The sequence below is a fragment of the Anticarsia gemmatalis genome, chromosome 3 (assembly GCF_050436995.1).
Source record: "Anticarsia gemmatalis isolate Benzon Research Colony breed Stoneville strain chromosome 3, ilAntGemm2 primary, whole genome shotgun sequence".
Lineage (NCBI taxonomy): Eukaryota > Metazoa > Arthropoda > Insecta > Lepidoptera > Erebidae > Anticarsia > Anticarsia gemmatalis.
This window is the reverse complement of record NC_134747.1, coordinates 1,190,620-1,208,824: the sequence shown is the minus strand read 5'-3', so window position 1 is coordinate 1,208,824 and position 18,205 is coordinate 1,190,620. Positions and strand designations below refer to the sequence as shown.

Here is an 18,205-nt window from a genome sequence, read left to right as displayed (position 1 = left end):
CCGCTAATGTAATACTTACTTTCGTTTCTTAACAATTTGATATGATTATTAACATTAAAGCTGTTTCATTAAATGTATAGTCGATTTTATACGTTAACCACCAATGACCACCATGTTATTAGTTGGTAATATTTTCGTGCTACTCTAAATATAAAAAATCGAAACGTCAATGTCATTGTCATTAGTCATAGTTTGACAGTTGCTAATAGAAATACGGAAAAGGTGTAAAATTGTTAAATACACTCTGTGAGGCGTCAGTAGCCTTCCGTTTGAACGTATAATGTGATTTTTTATTTCAAGTGAAACCTTGTTTCATGGGAGATCGTCAGCGAATTGTGAGACCCGAAGAAATGGCTACCACCAGCACCGCTGTCGCGACCGTCCCACCGCAGATTCAAGAGGTATTCTTAAACATTGTTGTGACACTCGTTATCTCTTCTATTTGATCATTTATCATTCCGCGCGATATCTCTAGAATAAACTCGAATTTGATACATAAATTTTTATTGTTTTCTGACCGCGCTATGGATAGCTTGAGAAAATTCGGCCAGTGCGTTCTTAGAACGCACTTTATGTTTTTAAAAAATGAATACTCGACTAATGCGGGGTTGTTAAAGGATGTGAATGTGCTAGATTTAAGTAGGGTGGTGGCCGGACCTTTTTGCACTATGACCTTAGGTGATTTAGGCGCGAATATTATAAAAGTAGAGAGTATGGATGGTGATGAGGCGCGGAGATGGGGCCCGCCGTTCATTAAAGGCGGGAATGATGCCGTGTACTTTCTCTCTGTGAATAGAAATAAGAAGAGTATATGTATTGATTTTAAGACACAAGAAGGTAAGCTAACATTAATATTGTTTGTGAAATTATCTATATTTTAAACTATTAATGAACCAATAACTAATTACCTTACTACATTGCACTTAGGGACTAACCCAAAAGATCTTAGACCCTATGAACCCTTTAAATGTGAAACTAATACAGCAAAGTCCAACATAACATTTGAATTATGTTTATTAAACATCTATTTACACTATTTGCAGTGAATTTTCCAGTGTTTACTCAAACAGTTAGTAATAACAAAAATTAACTCTATTGTGTTAAAAGTAAAGTTCAGTTTTGTTTACTTCAGAAGTCATTTACTAATGAATGGAAGATTCTGCAGTCATAAATAACTTTGAAAAATAAATCATAAGTTATAAGCCTTATTGTTTTATAATCTAAAAATAATTTCTATAAAAGAGCCTATATTTGAGTCATCGAGGTAATTCCACATCTTAACTGTGATAGTTACCCTTAATTTTAAAACACAATTTTATTAAAGTACTAATTTCAACTGTTATTTTGAAATTTTCTGTTTAAACAAAATCCTCTTGTTGATAGTTCTAAATTATTGTTTCTAAAATATTATTACTTATTTACTTGCCCATTGATAATTTTAGTTTATTTTCTACTGTTTTATTCCAACCTATCTACAATATGATATGTTTCACATTCCTGCAATTTTCAGGAAAAAAAGTAATATATGATTTGGCAAAGAAATGTGATGTCTTAGTAGAAAATTTTGTACCTGGGAAACTAGACCAGCTAGAAGTGGGCTATGAGAAGCTGAAGGACATTAACTCCAGGCTCATTTATTGTGCTATCACTGGCTTTGGGCCTACAGGACCTTATGCTAAGAAACCTGGGTAAGTTAACTAGAACTTAAAAGATTTTGATACAGTCAACCACTGAAATGAAAATTTTGATAAGTCTTTTAGCTATCCACTAGCCTCTTTTTATCAGCCTCTCTCTGAGTACGCCGTTTTTTTATTCTGGGCTTGTGTCAGCCATTGCAGTCCTACACATTTCACCATGCCACCTGACCAACTAGTTGTAGGCCTTTCTAGCAATTTTCACCCATTCCATGGTGGCCAATCTCTTACTGCTTTGTTTTTCAGTTAGGTAATAAGTAAACAAATAGCTATAAAAAGAATTTAGCGCCTCCTCGCACGATCAGCATGTACTATGTTAAACGTGATAAGAGAAAAGTATGGATTTTCCATGTTGTATCTGACATTTCTAATTTAAATAGCATACAATCTAAATCCAAGCACTATTTATATAGTTTTACATACTATGGGGTATTTTTATCAAGTTATACCTTATCACAAGTTAATCTACATAACAAATACATTGATGCATAGATTAGGAATAGTACGAAATAAATAATATATAATTAAAGGTGTAGTATTAAAAAGGCTTTTGTTTCATGTATTTGTTAGACTGACTACACACATATTCGCTTCGGCAATATTTATCGAACAACAAAACCGACTCGACTTACTTCTTGGTTTGTACCAATCATTTTCATCTACACATAATTATTCTGTTTTAACGCCCGACTAGCTAGGCTGATTAATGCTGAACTGAATATGACGTATGTAAGACTAATTTGAAATGTGACATTTTAGCATTTGTCTACTTAAGTATTTTGTCTTTTTAGCTATGATGTAATAGCAGCAGCTATGGGAGGTCTACTCAATACGACAGGAGAACGTAATGGAGGCCCTGTTAAAGCAGGAGTGGCTATCACTGATGTTACAACCGGTCTCCATGCCTTCGGAGCGATCATGACTGCTTTATTCTACAGAGAAAAGACAGGCAAAGGACAGAAGATTGACTGCAATCTTTTATCAACTCAAATAGCGTCCATGATCAATATAGCTACGATTTACTTGAACTGTGGTATAGAAGGGGAAAGATGGGGTACGGCTCATGCTAACCTAGTACCATACCAAGCATTTAAAACCAAAGATGGTTACATGGTCATTGGTACCGGTTCCAATGCCCAATTTGTTGATTTCTGTAAAATCGTTGGCAGAGAAGATTTGATAACTGATGAACGATTCAAAGATAACTCTCGCAGAGTACAGAATAGAGAAGAAATTATTAAAATTATAAGTGATATTATTGTTACTAAGACTTCCAAAGAATGGAAAGGTATTTTCAAAAATGCTACATTCCCTAATGGACCGATTAATAAGATGCAAGATGTTTTTGAAGATGAGCATGTTAATGCTATCGGTTTAGTTAAGGAATTAGACCATGTGGTTTCTGGGTCGGTAAAGGTTGTTGGCCCCCCTACGGTCTATGGTTTAGGGGGAAATGACGCTAGGATAGCACCCCCCACTATAGGTCAACATACAAGAGATATATTGTCGAATTTCTTGGGTTATCATGATAAAAAAATAGAGGGACTGTATGAGAGTAAGATTGTACGATAAGTTATTTTGTTGCATATTTAAACGAAAAATCCCAGTTTTTTTTTTTATATAGTTATTTACTGTATTAATTGTCTTTTTCCAATATAATCTCGCACATCGATAGACTAATGGTCTAACCAGGGGCATTTCAAGGAATAGGCCTGTGCCCACCAGAGGGACAATGATTTTAATATATTCATTAAGTATACCAAATTGAATATTAGTGCGCAAAAAAGATTTTATAATCGCACACATTTCTTAGATATTACGGAATAATGGTAAGTTTCAATTGAATGTTGGTTTCTGAAAAGTATTTTCGCCTACCACTAAGGCAAATTTCAAAGAAAATACTGTTACTATCTGTTATTTAATACTTATTATCATATCAAGATGCTTATCTTAAGTCATGTACAATATTTTCTTTATTGTATAACTCGAATTTATCTATAAAATAATGTATTTTTGTCGTTATCGTGGTCTTTATTTACATGTAAGACCTGAATGACGATGCATTTATACAATTTAGTAAAATGTTTATTTTTATGTACATAATTGTTATAATGTAATCTAACTTATGTACAAATGACGAATTTAATAAATGTTTTTAAATTATTTATTACGATTTTTTATGTGTCTATTGAAATAGCTATTTAAAACCTACAGTGCTCCACGCCGCACCCTCGACTCCATGATTTTGGTTACTGCATTCTAACCCTCTTATTCATAAACACACTATAAACCTATTTTAGTTAAAAAGCTACTATAATATGTTTTCTCTTTTTCATTTCGATAAAGAGTGAAAGAAACAAAACACTTTATAAGCCTTTCATAACTTCATATATTTTTATGAATAACAGGATAAGGAAAAATTTATAGTGTTAAGAGATGAGAACCCTAGCCCTTTCCATCTGAATGGATCTGCATCCATCCGTTAAATAACTCTATTAATTTAGAATATAGATTTTACATGTAAATTCAATAAATGTACGAATGTATTGCATCCTATAAAAACATATTACTTGTATGTAGACCTATTTATTAAATAAAATCCTTTTAGGTAGCTATAGTAACAGGCATCTTGTGTAACAACTACTGTTCTCAAGAATGATCAAACAATTCAGATAAGAGATACAAATATTTGTTGTGTACTCAGCGATGCACGTCATTGTGTGTGTGTTATGAAGGTCCGACTTTGTTGATATATCATTTATCTTTAGATAGTAACAACAAATATAAGAAGATAAAGAGAATCCGTGATGAGGTATTTCCTTTCTGTATTACTTTTGCCTAAATTTATTTACGGTAGATATCTAACTACCTATGGTTTATCCGCTGAATACAATTGATATTTATGTCTAGTTTATTCAGTGGAATTCATAAGTTGATTTATAAAATTAGACATTTCATAAAGCAATAATTGCAAGAACCTCTTACAGAAAAAAGTAGATATGCTAGATACAACTTTTTAAGAACAAAATTTTGTGTTATTTAGAACCATTTATTACTTTAAACCTCACAACCTACTTACCCAATATCTCCTCATTATATTAGACTTAATTGAATACTAAATAAAGTAGTACATAAATACCTGCTCAAATCTTCTCAAAACAAACTTAAAGTGCTATCAAACAGGGTAAGTTAACCAGACACCAATGTACCTAACGCTATAATATTAGTATCAAAGTGACCTCTCGGCTAACCAGCGTCATCTATTAGCAGGAGTCGGTGGAGCGCGTGGCGGTGATCACGCTGCGAGCGCCGCAGACGCAGCAGCGCGAGCGGAAGAAGGTCGTGTGGACCGAGGACACCGTTGACAATGAACATATGAATAAGAAGAAGTCCAAATGTACGTATGCATTGAAATACCCAATAAGTTTAAAATAGGTATTGTTATTATCAGGCCGTACAAACGTATGAACGTGACAATGTGTAAGTGCGAGCGAGAGATTTCGATAAAATGACATAACTTAGTTCGCACGTTTGAAATGGCCCGAGTATAGGACCACATAGCTTCAGAATGCTTCTTTTTATTATATCATATATGCAGTTCAATGGTATTTGCAATATATGAAAATGAAAGATTTTGCCTCCCTATTTATCGTAACATAACTTTGTATATGTGAAATAATTCAAATAGTATCACTTATATTCTTTACTAAACATTTTTCCAATTTGCATCAAATTGGTTGAATGTTTTCTCGATACATAACAAAATTTATTTATGTGCCCAATTATCTCGAAAACTACTGAACAATCTATCATCAAACTTGTCCGTTTGTTTGCAGGTTGTTGTATATACGAGAAGCCGCACAAGTTCGGTGAGTCGGACACGGAGGACAGTGACGACGAGTGCGAGCACTGCTCCGGACACGTGGAGAAGCGCAAGGCGAAGCAGGCGCAGAAACAGACCGCTGATGCCAGCTCTAATACTACCACTGTACAGGTAAATACTGGGTTATATTCTACTAAATACTGGGTGAAAAGCTTTACAAGAGGGTTTTAGGGGTTCTGAAGTTCAAGAGGTCTCGAAATAAATATCCGTTACAAATATTCCTCTGCCTGACGCCACCTGAATCCTTTGAAATAATAATACAGATAATGGCTAAGCAATGTAGTCAAAGTGAAAGCCTAGATGGATCGTCAATTTAACACCCCATATTCAGGGAATCTATGGTATGCCTGAAATATCCTGAAATTGCTTTACTTCTATAAAGTTTTTTGTAAGCTACTTCGAAAACAAAAAAAATACAATAAAACATTATCGCTTATTTCCAGGAGGAACCTAAAGAGCCAACAACGTCAATAGTGCTGCACTCCAGCGATCCATCACCTGCGCCCGCGCCGCCCGATAAGGATGGCAACACTCAATAACTCGACTATTATCTACGCTAGCAACACTGTAGTTAAACCTTAATCTAAGATAAGTTCATGGACTGATCGATCGAGAATGGTGCATATTGTTACAATTGGAAATATAAAATCGTATAATGGCTGGCAGAATTATTTATTAAAATTAAAGTAGAAAACTACAGATAAAACATTTTTTGTCGACTGGCAACATGGATTAGTTAACTGGCAACACTAGTGGTGCCAGAAATAATCGTCTCGAAAATGTATTTCCCATTTGAAATAATAATTATTATGAATCATACAATTTAAAAGCATTTACTGGTATTAAACCATATTTTGTAAGTTGTACGAAATGCCTTAATTACTTAATAATTCTATTAAAATAAATAAATGTTCCCTATTTGTAGCCTACCTATGTATCAATTATTATTTAATTTGTAACTTATGTGTAGTTACTTAGGTGTATAATAAAACTTACTTTTTCAATTTATTTTGTTTTAATTTTCATTTATGTCAGGAAATATTCGGGCCAGTGATAAACTATCGAATAAAGTGTAAACAAATGTTAAAATTCCTTCTGATAACCTATCTGAAGCTTATTCACAAGTTTCGGGCATTCATCTATACTAATATTATAAAGCTGAAGAGTTTGTTTGTTTGAACGCGCTAATATCAGGAACTATTGGTTCGATTTGAAAAATTCTTTCAGTGTTAGATAGTCCATTTATCGAGGAAGGCTATAGGCTATAGATCATCACGCTACGACCAATAGGAGCAGAGTACCAGTAAAAAATGTTACAAAAACGGGGAAAATGTTAACCCATTCCTCTTATGTGACGCAAGCGAAGTTGCGCGAGTCAGGTAGTATGGAATAAAGGGCCTTCTATTAGAATGCGCATCAATATGAAGTGAACGCTAATGAGATAGTTTAAGTATATTATTTCGATCTATAACAGTATTAAATATTTCCTCGCATTTACTAAGAAATACATTACAATATTATATAACGCGCCAATTTACTTTGTGCGTCTGAATATAACAACAAACCGTTACAGTTTTTAAAAGATACAAACGGCGGGTGACGGAGACGTAACAAAGATGGCGTCCTCGGCGTTGCAGCGACTTGTTGCTATATTTAGACGCATAAGCATTAATGGAGCGTACTATTCCAACATATCTTTTAATATCTCTAAATACTTTTAGTATATCCCACAAACGGGTGATCGCGATAGTAGTCATTTTAGAAGTGACTAATGATATTTCTTGCGTACATTGAATTTAATGCGATGTTAAAACATTAAATATTTTAAAATAAAATTATACAACTATTAGATGTTTTTTTTTATATTTCATCCCGAGAGGACGCTTACCTGTGGCACATAAAAGAAAAATACTGGAACATTCCATGACACTATGCTGTAATAAAGCCCAAAAAGATTTTTTTTAATGAGAAAAGAAACAATACAAACATATTGGATAATTTATTGAATTGTTTCGATAAATTACGATCACGTATATATTTATATCAGTCATTGTATTATATAGGAGCGTCTAACTTTGAGATATTGCATACTAACCGTCTATTGTATATAACTGCTCGACTTGTATTATTGATCTCCTTTTACAAAAGTTTCGACCAGTTGACACCAATCGTTGGTTTAATTGACTATAAACCAGTTTACTTCTCTCACCCCGAGTTTCGGAGGTACATTTAGCGGCAGTTTATCTCTATTCTATAGCGTTTTTTTGTATGAGTTTTAACGCTATTGAATAGATAAACTGCCGCTAAATGTACCTCAGAAACCGGGGGTTAGTTCTTCTTCTGCTATGTATTGGCGGATCCAGTATTACTGGAACACGAATTATAAAATGCACCTGTGTATTGTGTAAAAGTCATCAAAATCTGATGCTGTTTTGTGCCTCCTTGATCCACCCCTGTTGCTATTAATAAATTAATTATTGGGTTGTATAATTATTGTACATTTTCAAAATTTAAACGCGTATCATTATTATATATTGGTAAAAATTGTTATGATCAATCGCGAGTTCAAATGGTAAAAAGCATATCCAACTTTCGTTACCCATAATATCCTGAGTGTTATAGGTGTGGGCAAAGGAATATGAATTACACTCGCGTTTCGTTATTCATAATGTTAGTCCCTTGTTATAAGGGACTAGCCAATTGTCCTATACCGGGGCAAATTTCTACACTAACACCCGGTTTCTGAGGTACATTTAGCGGTAGTTTATCTATCCAATAGCGTATAAACTCATATAGAAAAAACAGTTTGAATAGATAAACTACCGCTATATGTGACTCAAAAACCGGGCATAAGTCAATAGTAGTTTAACATATATAGACGCACGCATAAAATATATCGGCGTTAAACCAAAAATTCAACAAGTTGTAAAACAAATAATTGTTTATTGAATGAATAACAACGAATACTGGTATTCTGTTTATAAGGCTACGTTCATTGCTGAGGTGCGGGTTCTCCAAGTTATCCGGTTAAAGCTACTAATTGCTAAGCGTTTAGCATGACGATCACCTTCGCAATTTCCTGAAAGAAATATAATTGGAAGAGATTAATACAAAGTTATTGATATAGAGATTAAGTTGTTTAAGTGCCTGTGTATGAACAACAGGTATTTCCCATATCGTAATAATAGACTCTCACATTTAACAAGCAGTCAGTCGCAAGACCGATGGTTTAACGTATTATGAGTGGGGGTCCAGACCCGGGTACTGAACCCAAGACCAAGCAGCCTGGAGAGGTCCAGGCTGCTTGCAGTTCATGTTTATGAAGAGACCACCATAAATAACCCAAGCGCCATAGTGTTTAAACCGTCGCGAAAACAGCTGTTATAGATGTGGCACCCTTATCCTCTATAGGTAATAACTAGTTATAAGAAATCATGATAATAATAAAATACATACCTATTCAAAGGTTTCTCTTTATACGTAATCAGTTTCCGTGGCCGCCTTGTCCTTCCCTCACTAATAGAGTCCCCTCCCCCGCCGCTGCTACCATCACTGTCCCGGCTATCATGACTGCCGATTCTGGACCTCTGGGCACTCTCCCTCTCATGGGTCACTCTTGACGTGCCCTCCCGAACCTCCCGGCTGTCACGAGTTTCTCGACTATCACAAGTTTCCCGGTTCTCCTGACCAATGGTTCTGATCCGTGTCTCTTGTGCCTCCATAGGTCTTGGCTGGTCGTTGTCTTGACTGAGCCGACTCCGGCTGTCTCGACTTTCTGCACTAGTACGTCTTGAACGTCGGCCGATGCTTTCCCGAGGTTCGGTGGCAGGCTCGGTCTTTATTTCTTTGTCTAGAAGACGTGTCCGGCTTTCGCTGCGAAGGAAAATATATTTTTTTTACTCTGGATATGTCAGAGAATCTAAAAAAAAATATCATATGGTTTCTCTTTGTAGGTTTATTTTTGATGGTTATAAATGTGTATTCTTATATGAAATTTGAGTGTCAAACAAATAACATAGTAAATAAAATGACAACTATTTTAGTTGCAGTTAATTACGCAGCCGACTAGATATATGCATCTGTAAAATAGGACGTGTGCATGCAAATAAATAGAAATCTGGAATTTTATCACTTACAAGACAAGTGATTGTTTCTCTAAAACACTTTCTAAGTACCGTTTATAAGTTAAAGTGTCGTTTCAGTATTCATTAGTTTCGCTTCGTATTGATTTTCATACACCTATTATTTTTTAATGATAGCAATACTCACGATACAATAACAGCGGAGTCAGTAGCACCGTTAGGGCTGGGCGCGTCGAAGCTCAGCAGCTCCCGCGGCGGGGAGCGCGCGCGCTTGGGGGGGGACGTGCCCTCCGCCTCCCCCTCCAGCCGCATCTTGGCTACCAGCACCTTGAGCACGCGACCTGATGTGCTGGAATGTTGAAAGAAAATACTTATCAAAATATCTTATCCTTAACAGGTTCCGCAATATTTAACATCATTATTTACTTCCGAAATAAAGTTATCAACAACAATGGAAAATTGGTATAATTTTTATAAATATAAATGAATCTATACATGTCAACAACTTGATGGCAGTTTTTTATTTCAGAACATTCCTGTAAGTGGCTTATAGACTGCCTTTGAAATAAACTGAAGTCGACTAAGTACTATCCTCTCAACAACTGAACATCGTGCCTTGGATTTGTTATGTTTAATGTATGAGAATAGAAAATATACAGTGGTTAAAGAAAGGAGTATACATGTACCTGTTCTTCCGCGCCGACACAGGTCTGGGCGAGTAGTGGTGCGGGCGCGGCGTGTGGTGCGGCGGGGACGACGTGCGCTTGCGGCGCCGCAGTGTGGGGGAGAACTCACACGACACGCGCACTGACACGCCCGTGCTGTCCTTCTGCGAATGTAGGGGAAACGAAATTGATCTCAACTGCTCTTTGTTTGTGAACTTAATATGAACAGACGAAAACTTAAGAAGTTAGGTTAATAGAAACCTTAGCAGGTCTATAGCCTAAAGTAAAATGAGAAATAGGAATGACAAAGAGTGAGAAAATAAAGTTTTTTTTTTATCAGCAATCCTGCATAATGAAGCAAAACTAATTTAATTTATCAGAATCATAGCAAGAAACATTCTTTAGTCTATATGTAGCCTGAAAAAGCTTGTGTATAAAAATTACAGTAAAAAACCAATTTAATTAAAATTTAATAACAAAACTTAATACCTGTGCGCTTTCGTCACTCTTCTGACACGAAGTGTTAGGAGTTCTGTCCAGTTCCGTCGTAGAGTCCGGCTCTAAGTTAGCACCACCTCTCCTTTGATTACTTGACTGTAAACATATAACATTACAATTAAAAAAAAATATTCACCAAAATATGAAAAATCATAAACCAAAATTCGACCAATAAGTGAGTACACGACCAATAAGTAAATGAATGGTTTGAATAATAAAATTTTCATGAAAGAATTGCAGCAAGAGCTTATTGTACATACACTGGAGTCTGGTGGCGAGTCTAACAACCAACTGGGACCTTCAAGTGGATTGTCTATATGCAGTGTGAGTCTGAAAATAACAAATTATTTATTTTATAAATTTCTTTATTATTTGCGCCTAAAATGGCTCTATAGCAACAGAATATACTTGTATCTATATTCCAGTGAATAAATGTGAGCTGGTGAACGTGCACAGCGGTCTAGTGTCGCCTGACCACACATATGCAATACATTATGCAGTTAATGTCGTAAAACTAAAAATTCCTTACCTCGGAGTCTCAATCTCTTCAATTTCACTCTCCTCTTCACTTAACGCGTGAAGTTTACGACTGGAATATAAAACACAAACACGAATTACATACACAATAAGTAAAATAACACTATAAGTATAAAATATACTTTTTTCAATGCTGTTTAATATACCAACCCTGAGAATTCGTCATCATCTTCTTCTTCATCTTCGGACATGCGCGCCGATTCCTCCAGTCTTTCCTCACCATCTGTAATAATATAAATTTAGTTCACTACCACTGCTGAGTAAGAGTCTACTCTCAGAACGAGTCTTAAATCCACTAAACTATTGTATAGCAGGTTGGACAACATGCATTCCTTATAAAAGTAATCATAATCATTTTAGTATCTGACCTTCAAGTCCCAGTTCTTCAGCACTGTTCTCAGCATTATTGGCATCCGTGTCTGTCTCCATGTGACGATTCGGTAGATCCGATATGTCTATCCTTGTCAAAGGAATGTACACATCTGAAACATTCATTATATAAACTTTAGACACATACTTTTATATGCATTAAGTATATAGGAAATAAATATTAAGATCATGTAGTTATTCAACACTAGAAATATTTATTTTATAAGATTAAGAACATTACATGCAACTTTACAAAATCTACTTTATTTTAGACACCACCAGTTTTAGTATGATAGTAAGTATAATTACCCTGTAACATATGCATAGGCACAGCCCTTTCCGTTAAACTACGATTCTGATTGGGACTCCTTGATCCAGTTCCTGAAACGAAATATAATAAATGAATTTAAGTCAATATCAAAAATAACAGTTTTTTAATGGAACATATAGAAGTCAAAAGTCTTCCAAACATTCCTTCACACTAATCATTAATAATTAATCCAAATATTAATTAAAAAAAAAAAAAAAAATATTAATGGACAACTCACACACGGTCATTTGATTCCAAACTAAGCAGAGCTTGTACTATGGTAACCAAATAACTGATAAACATACTTATATACTTCTAAATACATACTTATATAGATACATTAACATCCAGGCTCAGAACAAATACTCGTGCTCATCACACAAAGATTTGTCCCGGGTGGGATTCGAACCCACCACACGCGGCGCCACGGTTGTTGCGGCGAGGTGACCGCTTAAACCACTGCGCCAAAACGATTAATTAAACGATTGAATTATTAATCGCAATCCCAAAACAAATAAATGCATAAGTCTACTTACTTGGATTACTAGTATTCAGTACAGTCCTGCTAAGAGCCACAACGGGCTGTATTGACTGTCCACCGAGATTCATCGGAGGCACTCTATGCACCTTATCTGTCTTTTCTGCAGTCGGTGTCCCTCCTAACGTACTCCATCTAGGTGACTGTGCGTCTAATTCCTGTCGGTCCCTGATGTACGCTTTTGCTATCTCCATGCTTTTGGCAATTTCTGCGGATGCTTTAACCAAGTGAGAGATGGCCTTCTCACTAGCTTGTTGTAGTGCTGCATCTAGTTTACGTGCCTCAAACCCTCCTGTGTTTCTGAGCCTCTGAGAAAGAGAAAAAGAATAAAGTAATATGGTTTTTTTTTAATGAGAATATAATAGTATAATTTAAATTACTGTAAAGTTAATGAAATAATGTTTAAATGTTTAATTATTATGTGCAATTTAGTATTCGATGAATGTTTATTAGTTCAAAACACATATGGTTCTGAAAGGTATGTCAATATGCTAAGTTAACTGACTCGAGAATTGCTAAGTTGTTGTGTGTAGAGCTAAGTTGATTTAATAAATAAACACACATCACACAGTGATAATGTACTTGAGAGAGAACTAAGTACACCTTATAAGTAACTATAGTATATACTCTGCACGGAGCAACGTAACCATTAGCGTAAGATAATACGATACAATGACTGGGTGAAAACAATGGAGCCGTTTTCTTACAAAATGAGCGTACTGAAATATTATACTTACGCTCAGTTTTAGCCTCAATTCGTTCATCTCTTTCATGAGATTCAACTTATCATTCTCCCTTTCCGCTGCAGTCATCTTCCAATACTGCACTTTCTGCGCCAACTCATTGTTTTTCTCTTTCAAATCTTTTATTTCGTCTTCCAAAGTCGCCATTGCAGTTTTACTACTTGTGACAGTATTTTAAACCGTACTTATAGTACTAAACAAAACATCCACAGCTCACAGCAACACTCAATTCACCACGATTGCATTTTCGCAATCAATACACAATAACAATCGGAATTATTGGAAAACGGTAAAATTGGATTCTCGAGAAATTTTGAAATCGACAATGTCAACAATTCAACATTGTCAATGACAAATAAACTTGCTATTCTAAAAAAAACAAATGCGTAATTTAGAGAACTTTTGAACTCGACTAAAAGATAGCTATTTTCTCTCAGATAAGTACTTAATCGGACATTGATTGGATAAATATCTAGTTACTTTTCAATATTCAGCGTTAATAACGCAGCAATTATGGAATCTTACTTAAATAGGTAAACGCGCCTTTTCTGGTGATGAGTCGACAATGACCATTAGTATTACTTCTTTTGCCTCATTCTTTTTGTCATTAATTATAAATCTAGTGAGAAGAAGAATATACTCAGAAAATATTCACAGAGACTTATGTGTGCTATAAACTATTTGCTACACATTTTAACTAAATAGTCAATTTTCAGTTTAAATTATATGATAAGAATGCATAGGTACTGGCAATATTTACTGACTACTGTCAATCTGGCGTGCATGGTGATAACACGCACGTTTTGAGGTTATTCTCAAACACGCTTTATTTTTGTGCTCTCTTGTGAGTGAAATATGTCGTTCCGCGGTAGAGGTGGTGGCGGCGGTGGTAGAGGTGGCTACGGCGGAGGCGGTGGTGGCGGCCGAGGCTTCGGTGGTCGCGGTGGAGGCGGGGGCGGTGGCCGTGGCGGCTTCGGAGGCCGCGGCGGCGGTCGTGGTCGAGGCGGTGGAGGCGGTGGCTACCGGCAACAAGACCAAGGCCCTCCAGAGTCCGTCATCCATCTAGGCCACTACGGCTGGACAGTGCAAGACGATTTAATCTGCAAAGTCGACATCGAAGACGTGCCGTATTTCAACGCGCCCATCTTCTTAGAGAACAAGGAACAGATCGGCAAGATCGACGAGATCTTCGGTAACCTTCGGGACTACTACGTTTCTGTGAAAATGGGAGACAATTTCAAGGCGAACAGTTTTAAGGACGGTCAGCAGTTCTATATTGATCCAGCGAAGTTGTTGCCTTTGAAGAGGTTTTTGCCGCAGCCGCCTGGCGCTAAGCGTGGAGTTGGTGGCCGTGGAGGAAGGGGAAGCGGTGGTCGTGGTGGTTTCGGTCGCGGCGGCGGCGGCGGCGGTGGTGGCTTCGGTCGCGGCGGAGGAGGAGGCCGAGGTGGTGGCGGCTTCGGTCGCGGCGGCGGTGGCGGTGGACGAGGTGGCTTCGGCCGTGGCGGCGGCGGCGGCTTCAATAGAGGAGGTGGTGGCTTCAGAGGCGGCCGTGGTGGCAGATAGTCAATGTGACTCAAAGACAATGGCTATGTGCCTTAGACTAAGAAGAATGTGTTGCCCCTTCGTTGTTTATGGTTGACTTGAGATAGTGTGTAAGGAGTAAAATAAGCTATATTAGTTATATTTAACATATTTACTGAAGATTTCATGATGATTACGGATGCTTTTAATATACATAATTTTTTGCTATGTAAATCTTCAGTCAGTATGTTGTCCTTTGCAATTTTGTACAGAGTCCTTTTGTACTAAAGTTAAGCTTAGAATAATACATTAGTTAAATCAATGTATTTCTTTTTAGTTTACTTTCTGTTAGGATAAGTTACAATTTAATATCTATTTTTTATTTACAAAAAACCTCCTTCATTACCTCCATTGACTGTTGGATAGCCTATCCGGAGAAAATGTATTACTCATTAAAAACCTGCCAGTTAGTTTAACCAGCAGTTAACTGCAGGTGGTGAAAATGGCTGTAGTATTTTATTTTGTCTTTGTATTTAGTTCAAACAGTTAATAACTAAAAACAACAGGTTTATGTTCTAAAGAGAAACTCAATGATTAATGTATTTTAAGAATAAATACTATATTTTAAGATGATATTGTTTTATTTGTTGTTAACAAAATTTTATAATTAAATATCTTACAATAACATAAATAAAATTGTTCCCAAGGGTTGTCCAGTTGTAAAAACATTAGCCAGATCCCATTTACAACATTTTTTTGAGAGAAAACATGTGCCAATCCCACATAATAAGATAAGAAAAAGGAGAGTAATATAATTAATTTGGGTCAATTCAAGTTTACTCTACTTCTGACTATATTATGCAAATTATATACTGTAGATATGAAAGTTCCTTAAGGGATGCAAAATCCCAAATTCCATATAGGCCTGGTGGTCTATTTTAATCACTCTCATGCAATGAGTCACACCAGCACATCAAAATATGACTATTAAACATACTGCATTTAATTTGTGTACTTATGCTGATAATAATAGTTTTTGTTTTATCAAAATCGGATCAAAATTACCGAAGTTACAGCGTTATAAAGTTTCACTGCTTTTTTAAATTTGCGTTGCTTCGCGCGCTATGCGCTGACGTCACGACGCAACAGACACGCTTGTTCGACTGCGGGTGATGCGGAGTTTTGATTTGAAAAGTGATTTGCATTTAATATTTAAAGAGTCTGAGTATGTGTATGTGGTATAAATTTAATCATCGTGTTTTTTGTAAAATAAACCCATATATCCTCGATCTCGATCGCCACGCACACAATCATCAACTAGACCCAGGTAAAGAAAGTTGAACTCGTATACTACTAATAATATTTTGTGTGTAGGTAACAATAAAATTGAAAGTTTGTTAGAACTGGCATTACAAATAATGAGTGTTACGTACCTACCAAGTGTAAATTTGGAAAACATAGTTTTAAAATAATATTATAAAAAAAAATTGTCACCCCTCTGACTTTAGTCAGGTTGATGGCTATCATAATGAACGCATGAATCTACTCTGTAGGTAGTCTTATATGATTGGGTGTGTAATGAGAACTTTTAAACTAACATTTTAATTTTGATATTATTAGATTTAATAAACATGGGTTCTTTTTTCAAAACAAAACACCAACGCCAACTCAACCGCCGCGCTCGGCTCGCCGCCGCTTGTGAGGTCATTGAACTGCTTATTAAATAGTATCAACTGTTAGGTAGAAGTTCATTACTAGGTAGGTATGAACATGATATGGCATCTTGATCTTGAGAAAGTGTTCAAAAGGCAATAAACTTCTATTTAACATTTGCGCTTGACAGTATCTGAACCGGGCTTTAAGTTTTAGATTAGGTGTCTTTTGCAAAAATATAAAACAGTTTACATTGTACAGAAAAAAACAATTTTTGGGGTGTTTTTTCATTGGAGTTAGTACACATAGGAACAATACAATATTTTCTAACCATTTTGTTTGTCCACTATAAGCAAAACAAATTATTTAAAGCGAAACCGCGAGAGCGCAACGAGCCTATGTAGGTATCGGCAAGTACTGACGAAATAGCAGTGTCACGAGATGACGTCACACGTCCGTGCGGCCGCTTCGCCGGAGTTTGGCGCGAAGGCCATACTTTGACGTTTAATATCTCGGTCATTTTTGAAGATACGAAAAAAATAAAAACAGACTTTTTATTCTTGAAGTACCTAGTTTTTAAATATGCTCATAACAAAAATCATTGGTGTGACTCATTAACCCATTTGTGTTTACAAGTCAAAGAAACAATTATACAATAAATATTTGACTATCATCTTACAAAGAAAACAATTTAAGTAATATTATAACCAAATTGTTCTAATTGTTTTACCATTCAATTGGTAGAAACAAACAATACCATAACATAAAGTACACTCCACTTATATCTACAGACACAGTACTTATTCAATGTTGCAGAAAAAAAGGGACTTTTTAATACAATCAAGTACATACATACCCAGAAACTAGGTTTCCATCTGAGATTTACAAGATATTGGGTTGCTGTATGAGGAAAATCTCCTAATCGCTAGGAATACATATGCTAAAACCTAAAACAAGCTTCTATGGGTGATTTCTTTTCATGCACATCTTTGATAGAAATGCAGCATTTTGTCTATGACATGTGTCTATAGATATAAACAGAATTTTAAATAAGCATTTCTTACATTAACATTACTCTACATTTTCTAAATCAGTTTTCCCTCCAGTACTGGGCACGTATGTAGATACTAGAGCTCTCCCTCTATGGTTGAAGATGTAAAACGAGGGCAAGTTCATTTGTGTCTCCCATTTCACACTGTTGAGTTCAGCAGCTGCAGGGATCTCTCGTAGATTACCAGCCACGTTTAGAACACCCCACATAACCGCGAATAGACTAGTGACGGCTTGAACTACAATCTGGAAGGGTAAACTTGTGTTAGAGTACGATTTGATTAAGTAGATATTCGTGAATTTTAATTGTTGTTGTTAACTTACATCCAAAGGCAATCTGGTGAATTCTTGTGATGTGATACGAAGGTATGATCGATCTGAAAGATTGAAAAGTATAATTTAGCGTTTTGTTATAAGGATATAGAACAATTAATAGACAAAATACTCACGCTGGGCTGCCGAGAAGGCAGAGTGGAATAGGGATATGAATCCTACGATAACAATTATTTTATGCACAGAAGAACCCATGGTGCTTATCAATAGTAATACAGTTCGAAGTTAACCACTTTTTCTAACAAGATTAATGCATAGAAATTAACAAAATACAATAATCATTGACTGATATCAACTGTCAGTTTGACACTATGAATTATGATTAAGGA

At 35.9% G+C, this 18,205-nt stretch overlaps 4 protein-coding genes across 4 annotated transcripts; 2 read left to right on the top strand and 2 right to left on the bottom strand.

Moving 5' to 3' along the window:
* Positions 1-423: 423 nt before the first annotated feature.
* On the top strand, positions 424-6,582 carry LOC142987162 (succinyl-CoA:glutarate CoA-transferase-like). The gene is given in 6 exon segments (XM_076135733.1): positions 424-837; positions 1,511-1,688; positions 2,486-3,274; positions 4,949-5,091; positions 5,531-5,688; positions 6,021-6,582. Coding segments are annotated over 6 exon segments (1,677 nt in total). The 5' UTR covers positions 424-524; the 3' UTR covers positions 6,117-6,582.
* Positions 6,583-8,500: 1,918 nt separating this feature from the next.
* Positions 8,501-13,654, bottom strand: LOC142987161 (uncharacterized). Its single transcript, XM_076135732.1, has 12 exons — positions 13,314-13,654; positions 12,575-12,884; positions 12,038-12,109; positions 11,728-11,841; positions 11,510-11,582; positions 11,352-11,411; positions 11,083-11,152; positions 10,814-10,918; positions 10,346-10,488; positions 9,847-10,008; positions 9,034-9,450; positions 8,501-8,656 (listed from the first exon to the last, which is right to left on the bottom strand). The coding sequence occupies exons 1-12, from the start codon at positions 13,464-13,466 to the stop codon at positions 8,641-8,643; spliced, it is 1,695 nt and encodes a 564-aa protein (XP_075991847.1). The 5' UTR covers positions 13,467-13,654; the 3' UTR covers positions 8,501-8,640.
* Positions 13,655-14,077: 423 nt separating this feature from the next.
* Gar1 (Gar1 ribonucleoprotein) lies at positions 14,078-15,470 on the top strand. Its single transcript, XM_076135729.1, has one exon. The coding sequence runs from the start codon at positions 14,175-14,177 to the stop codon at positions 14,880-14,882; it is 708 nt and encodes a 235-aa protein (XP_075991844.1). The 5' UTR covers positions 14,078-14,174; the 3' UTR covers positions 14,883-15,470.
* Positions 15,463-18,183, bottom strand: EMC5 (ER membrane protein complex subunit 5). Its single transcript, XM_076135731.1, has 3 exons — positions 17,993-18,183; positions 17,868-17,920; positions 15,463-17,789 (listed from the first exon to the last, which is right to left on the bottom strand). Exons 1-3 carry the CDS (start codon positions 18,069-18,071, stop codon positions 17,565-17,567), a joined length of 357 nt encoding a protein of 118 aa, XP_075991846.1. The 5' UTR covers positions 18,072-18,183; the 3' UTR covers positions 15,463-17,564.
* Positions 18,184-18,205: the final 22 nt, after the last annotated feature.